The sequence below is a fragment of the Cyprinodon tularosa genome, unplaced genomic scaffold, assembly GCF_016077235.1.
Source record: "Cyprinodon tularosa strain WSP-4 unplaced genomic scaffold, ASM1607723v1 ctg485, whole genome shotgun sequence".
Classification (NCBI taxonomy): Eukaryota; Metazoa; Chordata; class Actinopteri; order Cyprinodontiformes; family Cyprinodontidae; genus Cyprinodon; species Cyprinodon tularosa.
The window spans coordinates 518184-540306 of record NW_024039213.1 but is presented as its reverse complement, the minus strand read 5'-3'; the positions used below and the strand labels follow the sequence as shown (position 1 = coordinate 540306).

The window sequence follows — 22123 nt, the reverse complement described above, 5'->3', positions numbered from 1 at the left end:
TCTACTCTTATCCTTTTCCCCCATTACTCATCCAAGCGAATGTTAATTCACAGCATCAACCTCTGACCTCTGGAGAACGTGTTTTCTTTAATGGCAAAAAAACCTTTCTAATTGCATAATGTGTCTATCAGAGTGTCTCCAGGTTGAATTAAAGTTAAGGAAGTTGATAAATGAACAAAAAAATATTATATATGACTATATATTCTTTGCATACTTAACTTACGGAAATAAAAAAAAGCAAAAACAAAAGACAAGTATATAAAATACACTTATAAAGCTCATAATTACCCGATACCTAAAAATGTTGCAGTTAAAGTAAAGGCAAAAGGTGTAGGATGACTCAGGACTGTGGTCCAGGAATGTAACTGCTCTTTAAAGTGTCAGCTCTGAAACATTGATCCACGGTTCTCACACGGCTAACATAAATATGCCTTGAACATTGTGCCATGTATTTATCTTTCATATGTAACTTGTAATTATTGGAACTGCACACTCTACATAGAGCCTAAGAGGGACATGTCAGTGTGTTAACTGTGGATTCATGTACATCTACTGGTTCTACTCCTGAGTGGTACTTTTCTGCTTAGAATTTAGTCCAGCAGTAACTGATAATTTACTTGACAAACATGTCTGTTGGGTTTTGAATATAATTTCATTGGAAAATGATTTAAAGATTTAGGTTTGGAAAAAAAAAGCCACTATTTCATACTTTACTGAAATGAAAGGAACAATATTTTTTCTGACATTTGAATTGCTGTCATCACAATACTATAAAAGTACAATCAAGAAGAGTTTGGGTAGCAAGCAAATAGAGAAATTTAATAGGGCCTGAAATTTGAATAAATGAACCTCTGTTATGACTGTGCAATTGTGTTTTGTCATATTAGGCATATGCTTGGGAAGAAATTGCAGGCTGATTGTTGGTTGGGTTCATCCCCCCCATCTGTTCATCCATATGGCTTGACAACAGCTTATTTGCAAGCAAAACGGCTCATATCACTCTAATTGGGTCTCTCTAATCAGGCTGTGTTAAAATGGCCTGAATAATACTGGCTGTATTCACTATTTAATACCTGTCAAGGACTAAATTATACAGCAATAGGAAATTGTATTTTTAAGTACAGAGTTGTTGTCACTCCAATGCTTGTGAATACAATAATGGGAATCTATAATTTATTCAACCAGCAGACCTAGATATGTTAAAATAATGAGGCCAACAATTCTGCAAGTCTTTAATTCTATTTTATATTCATCTAAAACCTGGGTCTTTTATCGTTGTCCCCAAGATCTACTGTCTTGCAGGTTTTAAGATGCATCCCTGCAACAACACAACTGAATCAAATGAATGGCTCATTTGCCTTTGCCAACCTTGATGGCATGCTGAAAAGCTAATTCAGTCACTTGTATTAGCTATGTTGGAGCAGAAATTCTTCTAAAATTTCTCAGTGTGAGAACACTGGCAGAGAAAAAACAACAGAACTGGGACCAGACTACAAGCCGTGTCACCCTCTGGAACTAAGGAACCAAAGCGGAAGATCAGAGGATCCCTCCAGGGAATCAGCGCACTGGAGCAGGTAGAGAAGATAGAGCGGAGAAGCCCTCTACATAAACGGGTCCACTGGGGAGAGGCCACGGCTGGCTGGGGCTAGCTACAGTATAGAGGCTTACTGCGGAGGAACAGAGGAGCCAGCGACAGATTTGATAGGTCCACAAGGAAGACAGAACACCGAAGGTGACATAGAGACCTGGGACAGTGTACATCGGAGAGCTAGGAGAGGCTATGGCTGGCTGGAGCTAGAGGCTAATTGATAGATAGAAGGAGATAAAAGGAGTACCAAGGAGAATCAGCAAAGCTTGCCCGGGCAGACACTGGCAGGGTTGTGGAGAAAAAGCATCCATCTGTGCAGGAGTTTAGATGAAAAAATTGTCCTTCAAGTGATAAATTCTCTTAAATCCTCTTCAGAGCATTTCCACTTCATCCTTTAACATTATTCCCTTCCATTTTTAATAAAAAAAAGTATTTCTCCACTGAGCTCCTTCAGTGTAACTCACAGCCATATCTGTGATTATTTCATGATGTGAATCTAAACAAAGTTCAGGTTTTTCAACTTCATTCGCCGGCAAGGTGCCGATCAAGGTTGCCAAAATGGTGTTGTTTACCTGCCTACATTCGCCACCTTTTGCCTCGCTCCACTTTGCTTCACTCCAGATCTTCCCTCTACATAGAGATAACATAGGAATCCTTTGCTCCAGCTGAAAAATTTGTATTCAGTGTAAAGATTCCTTGAGAATATAGTTTTTCTAACTGCAATACATATTTTTTACTAAGGGGAGTGGCAGCCTAGTGGTTAGGGCATAGAGCTTGGAATCCTGAGCTTCTGAGTTTGAGTCCCATTCCCAAAGACTTCTCTCTGAGCAAAGACCCTGAACCCAACACTCCTCCCCAGGCACAATGGCAGCCCACTGCTCCCCAAGGGTATGGGTTAAATGCAGAGTGTTCATATTGTTGCTCTGTACTTGTGACAGTCTAATGACAATAAAAAGCTGGAAATAAACAAATGATCTTACCGTCATGAAATGCTTCCATAATACTTAGCTTAAATTTGTAAGCACAGTTTCTGCTCAATAAGATATAGTTTGATATCTTTTAGGCAGTTTTACCTATGAATCTAGATTGAAAAGTAAAGCATCACCAAACCACCAAAAGCTTCGTTAATTAGCTTTTCAAAATTTTCAAGTAAAGATGGCAAATACAGAGGGTTTATTTCTTAATTTAGCTATTCTTCTATAACCAAACAAAACATCAAGTACTGATGGTGTGCAGGGATAAAGATCCTAATACAAACTGAGGTGTCTAAGAGTTTTGAACTGGGGAAAGCATTTCTGAATGCTGCTTTCCTTGTTGATCAGATGAATTGTGAGAGATGTTTAAGTGCTTTTCCCTGTTCTGTTGATCTGTGCTTTCCTGAACACAGAGAAGCCATTATCTGCAGTGGTGACTTCCTTGATATTACTCTATGTTCCTGCATCAAGGTGACACAAACTCGCTTGTCCAGGAATGTATGATAGTGAATAAAATATGATTTTAGCTTTAAGACAAAGATTTTACTAAAGACTCAATCAGATCATCATCTTCTCCAGTAGAAGACAAAAAGAGTAAAGTGTTAGGATTGCAAGGTATAATGATACATTAGTACTAGATCTAAAGAAGATTGAAAAGTCTGTTTACAACTGTAAATGGGGAACAATGAGCCAGGATAAATACAATCTTTCGTATTCAAAAGAAAACATTTGTCCTTCAGCTATTTTCGTTTAAATTACTTTGTATAATTAAAAACTGCAATCAAGACCCATATAAATATTTTTTCACAGATTTCTTTGAGACACTAACATATGCTTCAGCATTTTTTCAGTTAAAAGATTTATTTAGGTTTTGACCTCATCGTTTCAAGAAAGTAACTACAATTATTTTGTTAAAAGAAAACAAATAATTAAAACAAAATTGATGTCCTTCATAGCTGTTACAAAAAATACATCTTAAATTTCATTCTAACCATAACCAGAGTTTACAAGGTATGTATTCAAATGAAAATAAAATGTATTGATGTCATATCCAATAATGTCAGATAAACACTCCTGCTATCAGTTTAGGTCATCACAATGGTGTTATTATCCAGTAAATGATAATATTTTTGAAAAGTACGTCAGGAAGGAAGGAAGGAAGGAAGGAAGGAAGGAAGGAAGGAAGGAAGGAAGGAAGGAAGGAAGGAAGGAAGGAAGGAAGGAAGGAAGGAAGGAAGGAAGGAAGGAAGGAAGGAAGGAAGGAAGGGTGTATACTGAGTGTATACTCAATACGTCTTATTCAGCATACACTCAAAGTAGAATACTGGGAGCACAGACTCCATTTCACTGGGCTGATCAAGGTAGAAATGCGTAAAATTATACCAAAACCATTTTGCTGTTTGCTTGCATACAAATATAGGTGAATTATTTTTCTTTTTTTTCGCAAGCAGATTTGTGGGAGAGGGTTGTATTTACTGTATGTATAGATTTACTTGTGCCGAGTATCTGTTTTAGAATAATTAAACCACGCCCTTTGTCAGACAACAATCTGGGGGGAGTGTCACTTCAACACCGAGCTAAGATTAGTATTTTTATTAAGCAGGTATGAGGAGCACCTTCAGGCTTACTGTTTAAAGGAAGTGACACTCCTTTAAAACTATCTTACGGTATTCAGATATCAGAAAGCTAGAAAGATAGATCAAAAATATGCATTCATGCAGTGCATGACAAAAGCTCCATCTTTTCATATCTTGCTGTCCTTGTAGAAGTATTAAAAAAAATCTGGACTAAAAGTATAATCATTTAAAAATAGAGAACATATTTTTACATGAATGTAGTCAGTCAGAGCTTAGGCTTGCCTTTTTGATGTACATGCACTGACAGTCACATTTACAATGTACAATTCTGTCTTATAACTCTGTAACATAGTGTTACAAAACAAAGAGACACTAATCTCAAAATCAAAGTAAAACCTTTTTTTTTGGAGGGGGGGGGCAGCTCCTTAAACTACAGTTATTTCATGATAGTGTATTAGATGAGGGAATAACAGTTATATTCGTTTGCAAAAAATGGGAAACTTCAAAGTTGTGTTCCAGCTTCAAGGTGCAGATGCCTTATTACTTCATCCTGTGAAGCTACTGTATTTAGTTTTAGATATTTCACTATATCGATAACAAAGGACTGAGATTAATCTTATAATTAGCAAATGCAAAGACGGGGACAAGATGCCATCCTTCTCTATCTTTGAACAGTTTTTTTTCTTATTAACAAATAAATAATAGTATTTACTTTGCATTAATGTTTGAAATATTTCTCATGAAACGGTAAAGCTTCAAAAGCCTGGCCATCTTCAACATTTCATTGCAGTAGGCAATTTTCTGTTCTCAGCTAACAGGAACAGAGAAGGCTATCATCCTATGTGCCAAGGTTTGACATGCTGCCTCCTCAGAAATGCTCTTATGCAGGTTTGTAACAAGCGGTAATTTCGAGTAATGCTCTTTTTTCCATCTGTTTGGACCTTTCTGGCTTTCTTTCCTGCCATAAAAAAAATGCAATATCTGCCACTCACTAGAGCATTTTCTGTTTTTTCTTTTACTTTTTAAAAGGCATACATGTTTGGCATGAACATTTACATCAATCATTATTTTTCGAAATATTTAAACCAGCCTTTCATACCAATTTTCAAATGATCGAAATTAGCTTTCTCCCCTACTCATATACCGTAGTGGGTTTGATTTTGACTTGATTAATATATTAATTAACAACACAACCACACAAAGTTTATTTTACTGAAAGCGTACTAGTTTTAAAAGTGTGTTGTTTGACTGCTTATCTTCTCTTTGGTAACCTCTGTCTGTTAAATGCCATTAATTTAGCACTTTTGCCAATTTTCCCCATTTTAAATAACTCCTAAGAAGAATGTATTTACAGCATTTCTGTGTACATAAGAACAGCATACTATCAGTAACACTAAAGAACTAAACAAAAATTGTACTGGAAAACTAAGGTGGACATTTGTAAGTCAGTGATGTCTTTGAGTATATCAAGAATACATTTTTTCTGTGCTTCCACTTTAGGAACATTATCACTGAATCTGTGGGACCTCTAAACTGCGGCCTTGTTGCTCTCTTGCTGTTTATCTTGTTTATTTTCTTTTATTGGAGCAATCAATGCATGATGAAAACATGTCCACCTTACTGTTCCTTAGGACCCTGTCATACCTTGCCGATTTAGACAGCGTATGCCTGACGTCCCAGAATCTCCTAAAACACTGGCATACGCTAAATTTTCGATGTATTTTTTCAACTTTGGGCGTATATACATTGCGTATTCATAACGAGTCCAGAGCATATGAACAACACCAGCCCAACTTATGCATAACACTTGGCAGCGATGTCCATGTCCTGAGGGGTGCAGTGATGGATCCGTAGGTGCCCGGCCTGCACAAAAAGAATTATTTTGATCGTGGTATTAACCTAGCTGCTGTTTACTGCCTGCCAAAAAACAAAATAAATAAATAAAAAGAGGAAAGAGAAAGAAAGAACTTTTGCAGTCGCAGCAGATTCAGCGTCATGTCTGCTAGGAAGTGTTGGTCGTGGTGGTGGGCATGAATGCAGGGAGAATCCATCACACTCACCTTCTCGCTCACCCTATGATGTGGATGCAATCTGGAGAATTGACACTTTCCTCCTATGAACCCCCCTTCACACCAAAACGCTGCCAATACGCCATTATACAGTAGCTGTGAGTTAAATACATGTCCAGCGGTCGTCTGGAAACCATCAAATACGTGTATATATACGTTGGAGATAAGTTCTTAATAAATTACGCATAAGTTATGCACAAATTACTCATAGGTTTTGGATAAGCTGGACACCATGACTTATGAGTAACTTACACTTAACATATGTCAACGATCAGATAACTTACCAGTAACTTATGCACCATGTATGAGTATATACTGGCATACTTGCCGTATGTCGACATGTGTCAGCGTGTTTCAGGGTGCTTCAGCATACTTCAGCATGCTCATAACTTTTACAAAACATACCCACTTATCCAGTGTATGCCAGCATTTTTGACAGATTTTCGGGAACACAGGCATACGCTGGTCTAAATCATGAAGGTGTGACAGGGGAATTAGCTAATAAGCGTCATCGATGCCTCTGTCAAAGCACTGTTACTATCCCTCTGCACCAGAAACCAAAGTCGCAAAGACAGCACATCTATGAAAAGCTGCTTTAAGTGTTAAAGTGGTAGAAAAAATGACTTACAATAAAACGAACCGCATTAAATTGAAAATAACAAAATGGCAACCGAAAGGAAAAAAGTACTATTGCTAAATTGCAGAAAACATTGTCAGTTATTGACAATATCATTTTACCTGTTATTTCCAACATCAATTACTAGTGAGAAAACATTCACGCTCATTGCTTTCTTTCAACGCAATCTTCTGTGCACAGTTTAGCTGTTATAGCCTAACAAAAATCTATCAAAAAGTACAACAGAAGCGGGGTTAAGTAAAAATTACAAAGTACATTTATGTAGAGGTGTCTAAAGAAAGATTTGCTTCATATAATCTTGTAGTTAATAGTAAAACCCAGCTTTGTGATGGAAATGTTAATTTTCACTTAAAGTGAATGCTGCTTATTCACTGTCGGAATGCTGTATGTAACAAAATTTCATGTTGTATACAATTTGTGCTTACAAAATGACAAGAAAGTTTGTCTAAGTCTAAGACTCCTTAAATAAAACACCTACATCAGTTGACTTAGTTTGTTTAGTTCAACTGTGCCTAGAAGTTAATATGTTAAAACTATTAAAGAAAAAAAATCATTAAGAGAAGCTGCACCTTTATGATTGTTGGTAGCTGCCTGAAATACTGCAAAAATAAAAGAAAATGGCAAACAGATACGTTTTGGAATGTTATCATTGCTCAGTGATAAGCAAGCACATTGATTAACCATAAATAGCTATATTTGATGCGTTATTAATATTACCAAAATCATAAATATATATTGTAAGGCTTTCCTAAATTGTGTTTTTTTTTTTGTTCTTTTATGCAGTCGTAATCAACGTTTTAAGATTTTCTTAGTTTATCAGACCAATCAGATTGCCTGGTGGAGTGGTGAGTTTTGAAATAGAATAATGAAAAATCATATAAACTATAAATCTATCTACACTCCTTCTATACAGTGCAGCATCTGTCTGCTATCAAAAAGAAAGGAAGAGATATAAATCCTATAAGAGATGTAAGGAACAGTGAGAACACAAACAGGCTATAGAAATGTTATGAGGCATGCACAAACAGAAATGCTGAAAGAGGCAGCATTAATAACACACAGAGAGAAGAGTAGGCCACAGAATGCAATCGACAAGCAGGGAAAGTTTGTGAGAAATGTGAGAAAATAGATCAGAAGGGCAGAAAGTTTGTGTGAGCTTTTGCTACACTTTTTGACTCAGAAAGCAGACCAGTGACCTAACGACTCACCCTATGGCTCCAACCTCAATCCCACTAAAAGGTCAAAGCTTCTTTTAAACTACCTGCCTCTGCCTTTCTGTTTGTCTTACTTTCTACTGCATTTTTTTCTTTTTCTGCAAACCTGAGCTTTTCCCCATCTACCTTCAGCACTGTCACTGCCAATGTATCTCGCTTCAACTGGATCTCACATGTTGCTAAGCACAAAGACTGCACTGTGACCAAAGGCTCTTCTTTTTGGCTGGTGGGGAGAGAGCTAAATGCCATCTGCCCTGGTGTTACTGGTGTAAAGATGTAAGAGTGAGTACATTCCACGATCAAAAACATAATTCTGTGCTACTTGTATGACTGCTGAGACAGTTTAAAAAAGCCACAGTCTGTAAATGCCACACCAGACATCCCTTCAATTTGTTCTTGTAGAAAGTTGGGGTAAGAACTGCAAAAGTACACACCATTTTCTATGTGTTTGAAGATTTGCTGTTTTATCCACTGTTCACTTACATGGTCACCACTGTCACTGGTTAGGTGAGTGTTTATTTATTATCAATACTTTCTGAAACTTTTTAGAGAAGTCTAGCTTTCTTAGATTTACCGGTTTAAAGGATTGCTAAAAAAAAATGATGACTTGGCTTATTTTATGTAAGCAACTTAAACATTTTGGCACCCAGATGCAATTTGGAGCAGACAGCTCCATCTTCTATGGAGCTGTCTGGTACAACAGACAGCTCCATAGAAGATGGCTGATTCCACAACAGAGTCATAGAGGGTATTTAGGAATGCCCTCTGAACTCAAAAAGACCTCAGTCTCCCCAGCAGGAAAAGTCTGCTCTGAGTCCAGTCCAGTTTGTTATTCAAGTGAACACCTAGGTACTTATAAGAGTCCACTATCTCAATGTTCTTTCCCTCACCTGTGTCAATGGGGTGGATCTGCTTCTGCGAAAGTCCCTTACTAGCTCCTTGGTTTTTCCTGCATTAATCAGAAGATGGTTCTGCTGGCACCAGACCACAAAGTTCTGGGTCCAGTGTCTGTATTCTGAATTGTCCCCTTCTGTGATGAGGCCAACTATGGGAGAATCATCAGAGAACTTCTTGAGGTGGCAGCATGGGGAGCTGATGGAGAAGTCTGCAGTATAGATGGTGAAGAGGAATGGTCACAGCACTGTTCCCTGGGGGACCCCAGTACTGCACACCAACCCATCTGAGACACAGCGATCATGTACTGTGGACGGCCAGTCAGGTAGTCCAGAATCAACTTGGATACATGCTGGTCCACTCCTGACAGCTCCAGCTTGTCCTGGCTGGATGGTGTTGAAAAGATCCTCACAGTGCTTCCAGGTTTCTCTAGGTGAGTCAGAGCTTTGTGCAGGAGGAAGATGATGGCATAATCTGCCCCAATCCCAGGACTGTGGGCAAATTGCAGTGGATCCGATGAAGTCCTCATTGGGGGCGTAGATGGTGTAAGCCCAACGGTCTTCATCTGGTGTGAAGTCAACGCTACCGGCATGTAGCTGTTGAGGTCCTTTGGATGTTTTATCTTTGGCACTTAGAGTCTCAAGGCATGCTTCTAGGTTTGCACAAGTGCAAAACAAATAGATTGCTGCCTGCTACGGTGTTGGCGGTTTAAAACAAAAGAGAGCCGAATCGCTTCTGGATTCCACACAACTTTCCTCCAAATTCCAGCAGTTGAAGTAAGCCCCCTCCTTCTGCTGGATGTCAATGTTTACTGAAACTCCACCCACAGGCTTTGCAGCTTGTTTAAACTCTAACAACATTATAGTGTTTGATTACATTACCCTCACCTACCTGTCGGTTACCAATGAAGGACCCATAAAGGAGAACATTTAAACCACTACTACTGTAAATTGAAGATCCAATTGGCTTTGTACTCTATTTTAATAGTCAGCTAAGTCTGCAAACAAGTTTGCATGTTTTTTAAAATATTCAAACAGCCCTTAGAACTCCATAAGCAACATCCACTATTTCAGCCGTTACATTCTGTTGGGTACTTAGAGTCTCTAGGAGTGCAGAAAGCTTAATTTATTATCTCCAGGTGCTGTGTCGGTATCTTTATATTCTGTTTAGCTAAGATTTTTTAACATATTTAGTTTTCTCTAAATATTGTTAACATTGCAGTATCGGTTGCAGTATCGGTTGCAGTACTGCTAAATAAGGCGATGTACCATTTTTATTTCTTGCAGCAGTTTTGTAGTCTAAGCCCAAATATGTCAAAGCTATAAGTGGATAATCTAAGATGTTAGGCTGTTGGGTGTTAAGCCTTTACTCCAGATAAACTGTAAATAGATCTCTCAGCATCCCTTGTATCACACACCATAGGTTAAAAAAGGAACAGAGTACATCATACACTTTCTTTTGCAGATGTCTCCTCATCTTAGCTGAGCTCCATGTGTTTGGAAACAAAAAGGTAAACTCTGTGGTGGTGTATCTTCCCTGGCAAATCTTATTTAACCTTGGAGTCTGTATGAACTAATCATCTGCCAAGTCCCTAATTGCCTCCAAGTCAATGAATTCCAAATGAGAGGCCACTGCCTGTGTTCCAGAGCAAGCCAAGAAGATCCTAGGATCATCAGAGATGAGAAATTCCTATGCATTCCCTGAGTCGACTTAGCCACAGGCCCTGGTTACTTTGACCAACAAATCTGACCAGTTATCGCCTGATCTTCTCTTTCTTGCTGCAAGCCAAGCCACAGCAGAGGACTGCCTACCAAAGAAATCATTGGCAAAGTAAAACACTCCTTTTCTCCCGAGTAAAATTGTTAGCTTTTGTTTGCTCTGGGACCCTTGCCCCTGCTCTGGTTCCCTCACAATGGCATGCTACCATATATGTTGCACACGGTTTCCTTAGAAGGGCTATATCCTGTGGCTTCAATTTCCATCATTGCTTACTATCATCGAACAGCTCTTAATTTCTGTGTTTATTTTCATATTCACTTCTGGTTTGATTGACGATTATTCAGTGCTAAAATTAAGCTGAAGCTTGATTAATTGTGTAATTGTCTAAAAAAACTGCCACTATATGGATTCAAACCCAAGTCTGCAACTTATTTAGATATCCACATTTGCTGGTGAATTAATTTGATAAGTGCTAAATCAGAATCTTAACTTAATGAAAGGCTTAGTAGCTGGTACTCACAGTTATTTCAAATAATCATTCAGAATAACAAAGACCTGCTGGATGTAGAAAATAATATTGAACAAAAAGGCAAAAACTTGAAAACAATTAACTGTTCTGAATAAAATTTACAATGAAGTTTCCAAAAGGAAAGTGTTAGGAATAAATAAGATCAAAGTATTCCCATTTAAAACATGCACCAATAGCTTAAACTTCACCCAAACCTTATTACAGCATATTAGCATATCAGTATCTGCCTACTTACCTTTTTATGATGCTAAATCCAACGTGACAACCTTACATAAGCATTTTACTTTTTATAGATTAACCCTTTGATTTTATGATCTAAACCATGGATCATTGGTTGGGTTTCTGAACCAAGTCCATCCCATCAGTAGAGGCTACTCAAAGTTAAACCCCGCCTGCTCAATGTCCCACTGTCTCAGTGGTTAGAGTGCCAGGTCATTGGTCAGCATTTGTTACACACAGGGTGTTCTGTGGTGATGGCTGATGAGTGGGTGATGTGTTTAGACAAAATCATCAGCAAAGACAGTTTTGAAGTCTGTATTGTGTGGAAGAGCTTGTGGTAAGAATGTACACTAAAACTTTAAAAAAATATATATGCTGAAACGATTCTAATTAAAGACAGTAATGAGTAATCCTCAATGTATTTTGTAAAAAACAAAAATAAATTAAGAAATAAAAATGCGCAAGTATATATACAGTACTGTACATAAAAATAAAATGAATCAGAAGAAGTTGTCAGCATCATGTTACATATTGAAGTAATATTCTTAAGTCCGGTCAGTAAAACCTTTACATCACCCTGTATCTTCAGTAAGCTCTCTAGCATTTCATTTCTCACTTTCTCAGTCTCTCCTACAGAACATCTCACTCTAACACTTCAGAATGTGTGCGTATATGCTTTTAGCCTTGTGTATTTCAGTACAACTGCATGTGTATTCAGATTATCAGTATTCAGATTATCAAAAGCAATGGTTTTAATGTATGGGACTCGCTTTTTATGTACCTCTAGTATGAGATGTGTATAATAGATAAAGGATGTGGAATCCAGTTTTCAGCTACATCTGACCGGTATGAGTTTACTACCATGTCATTGTTTTCTTTTTTAATGTATAATTATGGATAAATTAATGTTTTAGGGAGAAGCCTCCAGTACTGTTTTAGAACCCCCAAATGATCAAATATTTCTTAGAGAATTAAACATACAATGGATCATGTTACCAATTTATATTTCATGTTTAGGCATCCAGCAACTCAAGTTTAGTAAAGCTTCATTTGACAGATAAACTTTTCTGATAACACTGCCTAAGAGTAGATACTATTATTGTTGGATAATTGCTATGATATGGATGGTGCCTGACATTAGAAACAGTAGCACTGTATAGTTTTTGACAAGTTCAACAAACAAAATCTGTGGCAGCCTGGCTTACCTGTTCATTGATTTTGGAAATTTATTTCTCTAACGCAGCATCTCATCCTAGTCTATAAAAATGCAAGGAAGCTGCCCAGCACTGCTATGGGGTATAACTTCTATTAATTTAATTCACCTTTAGTGATATTTTTTGTTTGTACACTTTACTACAAAGTTTTGTTCTGCTTTTTCTTAAGCTGATCCACTCTATAGTATAATCAGCCATTACTTGCACAAAATCATACAAAATAATGTCTACTATAGGTTCCCAATGGCATTGTGTATTATAGGAGCTTTGTCAATGCAATTCTGAAGAAAGCATTTTGAAATTCATGTAATTTAACTTTGATATTAAAATGATGAAAAGGTTCATAAAAGTAAAAAAAAATTGAAAATAAATAAATAAATAAATTTTGGATAAACGTTATATACTGTAGCTCTTGTGAGAAAAAACTGTCAAGTTAAGCATAGCTGTCAGTCTTTCATTGCTGCAATAATCTTAACACAAAACATGCACAAGTGCTTCATGCAATTAGGCTGCATGATGCATAAACAAAGAGATGGTATTTGCACATGACGTCTGCGTTTATGCATTATGCAGCTAATTGCATCATTGTGATCATATAAAAACAAAGATAAATTCTAATGTCATGGAACTGAACTACAGCAAACTCCAACTGTGTTTGGTAAAGAAACACAGCTAAGCATTGAAAACATGGACCTGATTTTCTCTCCCATCACTTACAATGTTTTATAAGGGAAAGAGGGACAGAATGAAGGGTCTTAAAGTTTTCTAGCAGTATTGTAGAAAGACTTAGATATTTCATGTTACGTATGTTCTTCACAGTTAGAGTTAAATGCAAGCTGTTGTTATAATAATAAATGAAAAAAAAAACTTTTTTTTGGCAACATTGAGCTCCTTTTCCCTTACCTTTCAAAAAGCCTGGGGCTTTTCAAAGCCAGTGTAGGCCTTCCATACATATTTAGCTGGGTAATTTCACTTTACCGGAGGCCTGGCCAGATTTACTTACAAGGGGTGTAAGTCAGTCTGGTAAGCTCAAAACTCTGGTCTAACTCTGGCTCACCTCCCAATCACAGTTTGGGAGGTGGGCCCATAATGTAACAGCGTTTTTCTGGAACCACTATTTATGAGATTATAATTGGAATGGATAATTTTTTTATGAATGCCCATTCTAATGTCTGAATGAGCTGTCTATATTGTTGCTTTTCAACAACTGGTTGCTTTGTAAAAAGGATATTATTGCACAACATCCGTTACTATTTGATTGTTTCTGAACAGATTTCACTGACTTTGTTAGTCCTGACTTTGCAATCATCGTCTACTCACTACTTTCCAGACTGATATGCTGTGAACATAATGTAAGTAAGGCTGGCTGGCCAGGGCTTTGTTCCCTCAAGTGGGGTACAGTAAGATAATTAAAGATTCCTTGGCCTTAGTTTTATGATGTTTTTAAGCAAAAAAGTAAATCTCCATTCTTCCTCTGTGTCAATTTATCAAGAATTAGCCTACTTATAAATCAGAGCTCTGTGCTGCAGGCCTATCTAGCTGCTTGCTTAGTCAGGCTGATTAGTTAGATCTCTCCTCTAACTGCAGCTGTTATGTCGGCCATTCAGTTGGTCTGTCACAAAAACTAATTTGAAGATCTTTTTAAGCAACGAAGAACACATAAATCAATTTTGTAGACAGTTTATCAAGATTATGATCCTACTTTTAATCATACTGTACTTCGATGGAGCGTAAATCTCAGTTGACAGCTCAGTCTGGCTGCTTTGCTAGGTAAGCCTACCTGGTATAGCTCTGAGAATCCCCATTAAGAACTGCCTCATCCCGCCAGCTTCTCAGGGGTTCCATACCTTTGTTTCAAGTGGTTAAGTAAATATAACACTTCAAGCATTAGTCTGCCAATAGCAGACTATTACATTTAATATTTTTTTCCAGAACATTTTGATATCCTTAGTTAATGTAGGTATAAATTCTAAACTGCTTCACTGCAGTTCAGAAAGAAAATTGTTATTGCACAACTAATGACCAAACTGAGCACTTTGACTGTAAAAGTGCATTTTCTTTACGATATGTAATGTTGAAAAAAAATATTTTATGATTGTGCAGTAGATATTACAGATTTAACTTACCATTAAAATAAAAGAAAATAAGAGTGTTAGTCAATCCTTTTCTGTAAATTAATATGCAGATTCAACACAACAACTCAAGCCTAGCTAGAGGAAGGTTGGTTAAAATGTAAAAAGGTCAAATCATTATTTTAAATTTGATATCAAGCGATATACGTTAGAAATGGAAGGAAATAATTAACTGTATAACTTTAAAGCTAGTCATATACTATTATTTGTCAGCTGGAAAAAATGGGGGAAAAAACAGAAATGATAATAATAGCCACTTTTAAAGACTAAACACTGTTATGACTGTTATTCGTATTACTGCTGCCTGCTGGACTCAAGATGTACTGCAGGTTGTTTTTTTTTTTTCATGCTTACAAAATAACAGAAACACAACACTGGTGAATTCCCAGGGAATATTACTAAGTGGAAGATGAGTCCTGTTACCCTGGTATAACTAATCTTGGGGCTTTCAATGGGTTAATGGGTTTTCACAAGCAAGTACACTTTCAGGTAATAAAAAAAAAGATTTAGTAGAGAGATTCTGAGTAGGTACAGTTTTAACTGGATGCAAAGTAACATGAATCATTGACGTTTATTAATTGATTAGGAGGATATAAAAACTGTAAAATATTAAAAGTATGAGAAGAGAAATAAAGATCGTTTTAAAATTTAATAAGCTAATTTTGCCGATGTTTCATACTGTTGAATATTCATTGTTTAATACCTGCAAAGTTTATTTATTTTTGTTGCTTTTCATATTTTATAGTTTTGTATATATGTTTTTATTGCTTTTTCAGTGACATCTGAATTTCCCCACCATAATAAAATAAAGATTATTTCTTCTATTATCAGTTTTAATTACTTTCTGATCTGTATTGCCCTCCCATTTCAGCTCCCTTACTCTTTCTGTGTTTCTCTGGTAACCTGGGCTAATTGTTACATTGCCCTGGACCTAAAGATGCTCAGTGAAGCGAGCCTGGATGATTACCACGGGGTCTATGCATCGGGGGGGCAGGGGTTTGAACAAGCATTGACCGTCAGAGCTGGTAAGATTTACAAAGCTCCTGTCACAACTACACTCACAGTGCAACCTGTTTACTACCCGTGCCCCCTGCAATTACCAGATCCCCAGCAAGGACAGAGCCAACTCCTGGAGAGGACTAACATTACCAGCAGAAAGGAGGGTTGGAGTAATAAGGGAGGGAGAGCCTTGTTAAGAGGCTGAGGCAGGGTCAAGGCTAAATGATGAATCTCAAAGGGACAAGCCTGGCACAAACATGTATGTGTATGTGTATGTGTGTGTGTGCGATTCCTGTGGTGCATGCTTGGAATGGTTAGCTGCTTTAGGAAACAGCATTCTATTTTACTCAAAGCCATGAAAATGCTTTCATGCAAAAAGTGCATAGTTGGTGTTACATTTTGCAACACCCTCAGTAAAACATTTTTCTATAAGTCTATAAATCCAGTGTTAATGTGATTTAATTGGTAAAGGGAGAAAATAAAAACAGATTAATATGTAACGAACTTAGGGTTTAAAAAAAGGAATAATGTGGATGAGTGAAGTACTGTGTTGAACAACATTTGATCATGACCTGACCCATGACTCACTGGGACAGTGGGGCAGTGAAACAAGCAGCAGCACAGGACCCCTATAACACAATGCTGCTTTTTAGCTGTCAAATGCTAGGTAATGCAAAATTAATAGGATTTGTTGCTAAAGAGCTATAACAGAAAAGGTTATACGAAGGTGAGTTTCTTTTTCATTAAAGGACAGCGCAGCGATGATGATGATCCTTGACTTATTGAGCTTAAAAACAGCCATGTGCATCGTGACAGGGGGTTCTAAATCTCAGTAGTTTCATTTTAAACTTTCAAGTAAAAACTTTTACTAGGAGGTTACTCTCTAGTTATTTCCTATTGTTCTGAAAACAGGGATTTGCAATACGATTTGGAATTGTTTTGTCTCAGAGCCAAGAGAGGTGATAGAATTAAACAATGGGTCAGAGAGGGGTTGAAAAGTGGAAGTAGTCAGTCGTTTGATTTCAGATTTGCATTTTAAATTTGGCTGTGATAAGGTCTGACTCTTAGTCTGGCTCCAAGCCATGGATACAACAAATGGTTATCCCCTTACTACTGAGAATCTTTATTTGACATAAATTAAACAAGAAACATTGTGTTAGGGAGCCCGTGCCACCTGGACTAACTGTAAAAAAATCACTTTAGGTCCCACAGGCTTCACTTTTTCCCAAGAGTATCTGACAAATATGGTTTTCTATTTTAATATTCATAGTTTTCAAGAAGTTTTCAAGTAGTTTTCAGAAATACTAGTTATTCAACTATAAAACTATAATTCTATATTTATATTTTCATATGAGTACTAGGTCTTTAAGCATCTTCCATTCTGTAAATATTTTAGTTTTTTAAAAAAAGAAAGAAAATGTTTTTGTTTTTGTGTTTTTTACAGCCTATTTCTTTTAGCTTTATTTTTAAAGTAACAAAAGCAAATTGGATAAATTTAAATTTTGTTTTGAAATAGAAAGTGTAGTGTTTCCAATAAAAGAGAAAATTTATAACGGCTTACTATAATTTAAAAGACAACATAAAGTAATATTTAAAAAAAAATAAAAAATACAGTTTTTATTATGTAGAATATTATTGTTTCACAGCATTTTCTGATTCAGCTAAATTTTACTACCCAGCCTTCCCAACCTTAATCCTTCCAGCATGTTTTTTATCCTACTACCGTAATTTATCAGATACTCTTGGAAACCATTCCCACCTGTAATCTTATCATCCATCCAATCATTCTTTCATCTTTCCTGCTACTATCTTTCCATGTCATGGCCTTCTCTAATGTGGGAATAGCTGCAGTGAGTCTGCTGTGGTCTAAAAGTGGAAGGAAGGTCCTCTTTTCCTCTTTTCTCCCTGCCCACTTACACTGCACATCTACGCGGATGGACTTGATGGCAGCCACCCCCACCCCATTGTCGGCCTTGCAGTAGTAGCGGCCCCCCTGCACCCGCTGGATGTTGTCGATTCGCAGTGTCTCGTTGTAAATGGATGTTTCTTGAAACTTGTCTGAAGCACTGCCTGCTGTCTTTGTCCATCGCACCTGGAGAAGGAGGGGAGGAGAAATTGAGAGGACGTACATTGTTAGAGAGACAGAAAAATGTTGAAGGATAAAACAGTTCAAGTTAATTTTACCAAAATCCTAACAAATAAAGTTAGGGTCAGTTCATTAAATAAGTTGGCTAAAAAATTGACATGTTAAAAGCAGCTGCAAAAAGAAGAACAAAGTAAGCATGATCTGCTGTTGGTGTTTGGTGTCACCATCACTTTCTTTCACAGTGCATCTGCTGCGGTGTGTGCTCTTCCATGTGTAGACTGCCTGCCAAGTGAATGTGCATGTAAGCCCTTTAGCTTTTGTCAAGCCAACCTCTCATTCTAAGAGCATCAAATTGTGCCATTTTGTCACAGCTGGCAGAATCTGGGAGATGCCATACAAGGTGTCCTCTGTGATACTGTGATTTAACACCTGCTATCGTTGACCCTGGGAGCAAATGCTGCTTTGTAACAAGTCGTAAAGTCTGTGGAAGGAAGAAGTAGGATGAGGACAAAAGATGTTTATCTGGGAGACTTAGAGCTTAAAGCCCCAGGTGTTTTTTTCTTTTATTTTTTCTTTACTTTCACGTTTGAGGCCATTGTATCTGTAAAGTCAACATACATTGGAAATTCTTGATGATCTGTTCATTATTTTAAACGTACTTGTTAAATGCTCCTGTAATTTGTAAAGTCAAACATTTTAGGTTTGCATTATTCTATTGTCGTTAATTGCAACATAACAGGGATCAGTTAGGTCAATATTATCAACTTTATACTTTATTGCTTTTTCAGAATGTTTCCCTTATTTGGTACCATTTAAAAACAGAGGGTGTTTGGGAGGGGACATAAATGCAGAGAGTGTACAATAAAACACAGTTTTTTGTACAAAAATGAAAAGTGCTACATCAGTCAGGTTTCCAAAACATGAAACAAAGAGAAAATATAAAAAGACTTCTTTGGTTATAAGAAATTCATGCCCATTTAGCTTTGTTGCCATATTTCAATGTGTGATGACCCCTCCATTTGTGTCATTTTTTGTTTTTATGCATGGAGGAGAGTGGAGGGTTAACCAGGCATGCAGTGTATGACACCCAGAGGTTGGTAGACGACCGAAATATTGTAGTCATTCAATAAATGACAAGTAAGAATTAAAAAATATTTCCTAAAATGGTACCCTATTCAATGTACATTCACCTGAGGCTAGCTCGTAACGAAAATGTTACAGTGGGCAGACTAGCCAGAAATGGTACTCAAGCAGGTAAAACTTCATAAGAATATTAATCAAGTAAAAGTGACAGTTAACGTACAATAAAACTGTTATTCAGTTACTACCCACCAACACCTACAACCTCAATCAATCTCTCTTGTCTGTGAGGCAACTAATAGAGGAAAGGTAACTACAGTATACTGTACATGTAGGGCAATTGTAAGGGCATGAATAGGAAAAGAAATATTACTTAACATTTAAACTTGCACATTGCACCTTTAATGAATTATATTTTTTAATCCTTTGATGAGAAGCCTTGATGACAAATATGCCATGTTTAAGAGTAAAAAAGGGTTTTCTGCTAATGCACAAAGCTCTCTTATTTTGCAGGATTCCATTTCAAGGTTTTAAGATAACATGGTGCATGCTTGATAATTTCGAATTAAAGATAATTGCCATCCTGGATTTGCCTTAATAAATCATGCATTAAAGTACTTATGAGCTGTTGAAAAGCTTATTCATGGAGGAATAATTAAATGGCAAAATGTTAAAAACTAAATACGCTGAGACAGACAGTTAGCTAGTCTTATTATCCCTAAACAGGTCATTAAATTGGAAAACTGATAAAAGTTTAAAAATGAGGCAATCGTCTTTCTAGTGATACAATCTTTCTAATCTTTATGACACGGAGTGCTGTGCTCATAGTGTCCATGCTGTTCGGCCCATTAAGAGTTTGACATCCTCTATACGGATTTTTCATGCTTCAATTATCTCATCAAGCAGTGGAAAGCCGCACAGCAGACAGTTACATGATAAGTTCTGTCGAATAATAAACTGCACAAACTCATCCTCACACACACTTTACATACACTCACTTCAAAGATGTATAAAAGACTGTAGATTCATCAGAGTGGGAATTCTTTCATACGTGTGTGTGTGTGTGTGTGTGTGTGTGCGTCTGCATAAATGTGTGTCTGCATAAATGTGTGTGTGTGTGTGTGTGTGCAGTCCATTAATCCCTATTAACCCTTCTGTCTGTTATCAACCTCTATGGGACTATCAACCATACCCCTCAGAGGAGGTCACAGAGGATAATAGGGAAAAGTCATTTGTATGTGTCTGTGTGCATTCGAACACTAGTGTGTAGGTGTGAAGTCCCTAAATGTGTCTCTATATGTAAACAGTATCAGTGTGCATTTCACTCCTGAGTGCAGGTGAGTGTTTGTTGATTCAAAAGCAGGTTATAAGGATTAGCGGATTATCAGTGCCTGTGTAAATGCTCTGTGTCTGTTTATTCAGGTATGTTTGTAGGAGAGATTTGGAGAAGGCACGCCGCCATTGATCCAGGCAGCCAAGGTGAGCAATGAACTGCGCCCTGTCTCTTCATGGTTAAGTGGCTTTAGCTTGAATGCATACAAGTGCATGTATTGTACACTTTTGTGAGAAACACAAAAAGGAAATTAAATTAAACATGAAAGTAATTTTAAAAACATGAAATGGTGGAAAATAATGAACTCTTTAATGGGATAGGACTTCATATGGTAAATATACAAAAAAACCTCACCTAATCTGTGTTAAATGAGCAATTTTTTGTCTTTTTAGTTCTTCCATGTTGTTATGGGAATTTAGCTCATAACATGCAGATTAAAATTAAACTCTTTTTTGCAGGGTCGCCACTGCAGGTCAGAGCAACTTGCACGCACACATGGCAGAGCTGAATGCCCTTCCTGACACCACCATGATTTGAACCCTAATCCCCCGTTTCAAAGGCGCTGACTTTAATTGCTATTCCACAAAGAAAAATCTGTCAAATCTATGACTCCGTCAAACAGCCACATATGCATGCATAGGGTATATTTTATGTAAAAATCTAAGTCACTGTTTTGCTGATTAAGTAAGACTAAATGCTGGAATTGAACTGGAAAATGTTAATAAAAAATATTGGCTATTGGTGTTATATGCCATTTATTTCTGAACTCTGAGAAACCATTCAGCACAACATTTATAATACATGTTATTTTATATGTTACTGTCCAGTTGAGTATTTTTTTTACAGTTTTAAGAAATTTGATTGATATAAAAATGGCAAAGCGAAATTTTAGAAAAAAACCTTTTAAGACAGAGATAATTTTTAAAAGATGTATAAAACATTACAAAGTCATTACAGCATCAAGATATCAGGCTATTTTCTTACTTATTTTTGCATATAGGTTTTACTATCTTTGGTGTATTAATGACGAGACGCTTTGCATGCATTTAACCACTTTTAAATGCCTGTACTCGATAAACATTATTACAACATGCCAATTGTGGCTGGTGTTCTGACGCATCTATCTAGGCCGGCGCATATCACATAGAAGATAGGAAAACTACGGAGAGCCCATAAGTTCAATATACCACACTATCTATTCCTCAAAGGCCTATTTTAGGGGGAAACAGACAGATGAACGAATCTTTTAGCGAGTAGTACAGTACTTCGTAAACCTTTAATTGTAATAAACACTCCAGTGGGAAACAGAAAACTGCCAGCAGAACCCTCAGGAACAATACAAAGAGAGGAAAATAGGTTAGTGGCTGCTGAGGATTCGATGGAGGACAGAAAACTCAGAAATAACACCACTGACCTTTTCAGAGTCCAGTTGGTGGCAAAGGTTATAATAAGTAGTTCACTGGGCTCTGAATTGATGCAGAAAACAACAGTCAAGAGGATGATGACGTCACAGTAGGTTGTGTCAAGGCCGAAACCAGCAGCTTTAATCTTAGCACTGGGCTGACTCACTTAGATTAGAGGAGGATCCATTGGAGAAGTAAGGGGCAGCCAAGGGAGGCAGATCAGGCAGAAAATCAGACTGCTAGGCAAGAGGTGCAAGTCGTGGGGTAGAAACTTGGTTGATTTACAGAAAACGGCAGCCAATGAGGTGTCAGGTGTAGGCAAGGTGCGACAGAAAAATCCATTGAAATGACAACTGGGTTCAGGAAAGTAGGCAAAGAAGGCTCACAGCTCACTCATGATCCTTATTGCAGGGGTGCAGGTGGAGTGTGAGAGAACACTAAGACAGGTAGCCCAGA

General features: G+C 37.2%; 1 protein-coding gene and 1 long non-coding RNA gene across 3 annotated transcripts in view; one reads left to right on the top strand and one right to left on the bottom strand.

The window, feature by feature from the left end:
* LOC119794626 (MAM domain-containing glycosylphosphatidylinositol anchor protein 1) overlaps positions 1-22123 on the bottom strand; it is a 244714-nt gene that overhangs the window by 112611 nt on the left and 109980 nt on the right. For both annotated transcript variants that reach the window (XM_038302254.1, XM_038302255.1), the window contains exon 4: positions 17683-17857. In XM_038302254.1, coding sequence (XP_038158182.1) covers positions 17683-17857 — 175 coding nt within the window. The remainder of the gene's footprint in view (positions 1-17682; positions 17858-22123) is intronic.
* Positions 20152-20875, top strand: LOC119794627. Its single transcript, XR_005282241.1, has 3 exons — positions 20152-20268; positions 20354-20410; positions 20723-20875. It is a non-coding gene; the product is annotated as an uncharacterized LOC119794627 (long non-coding RNA).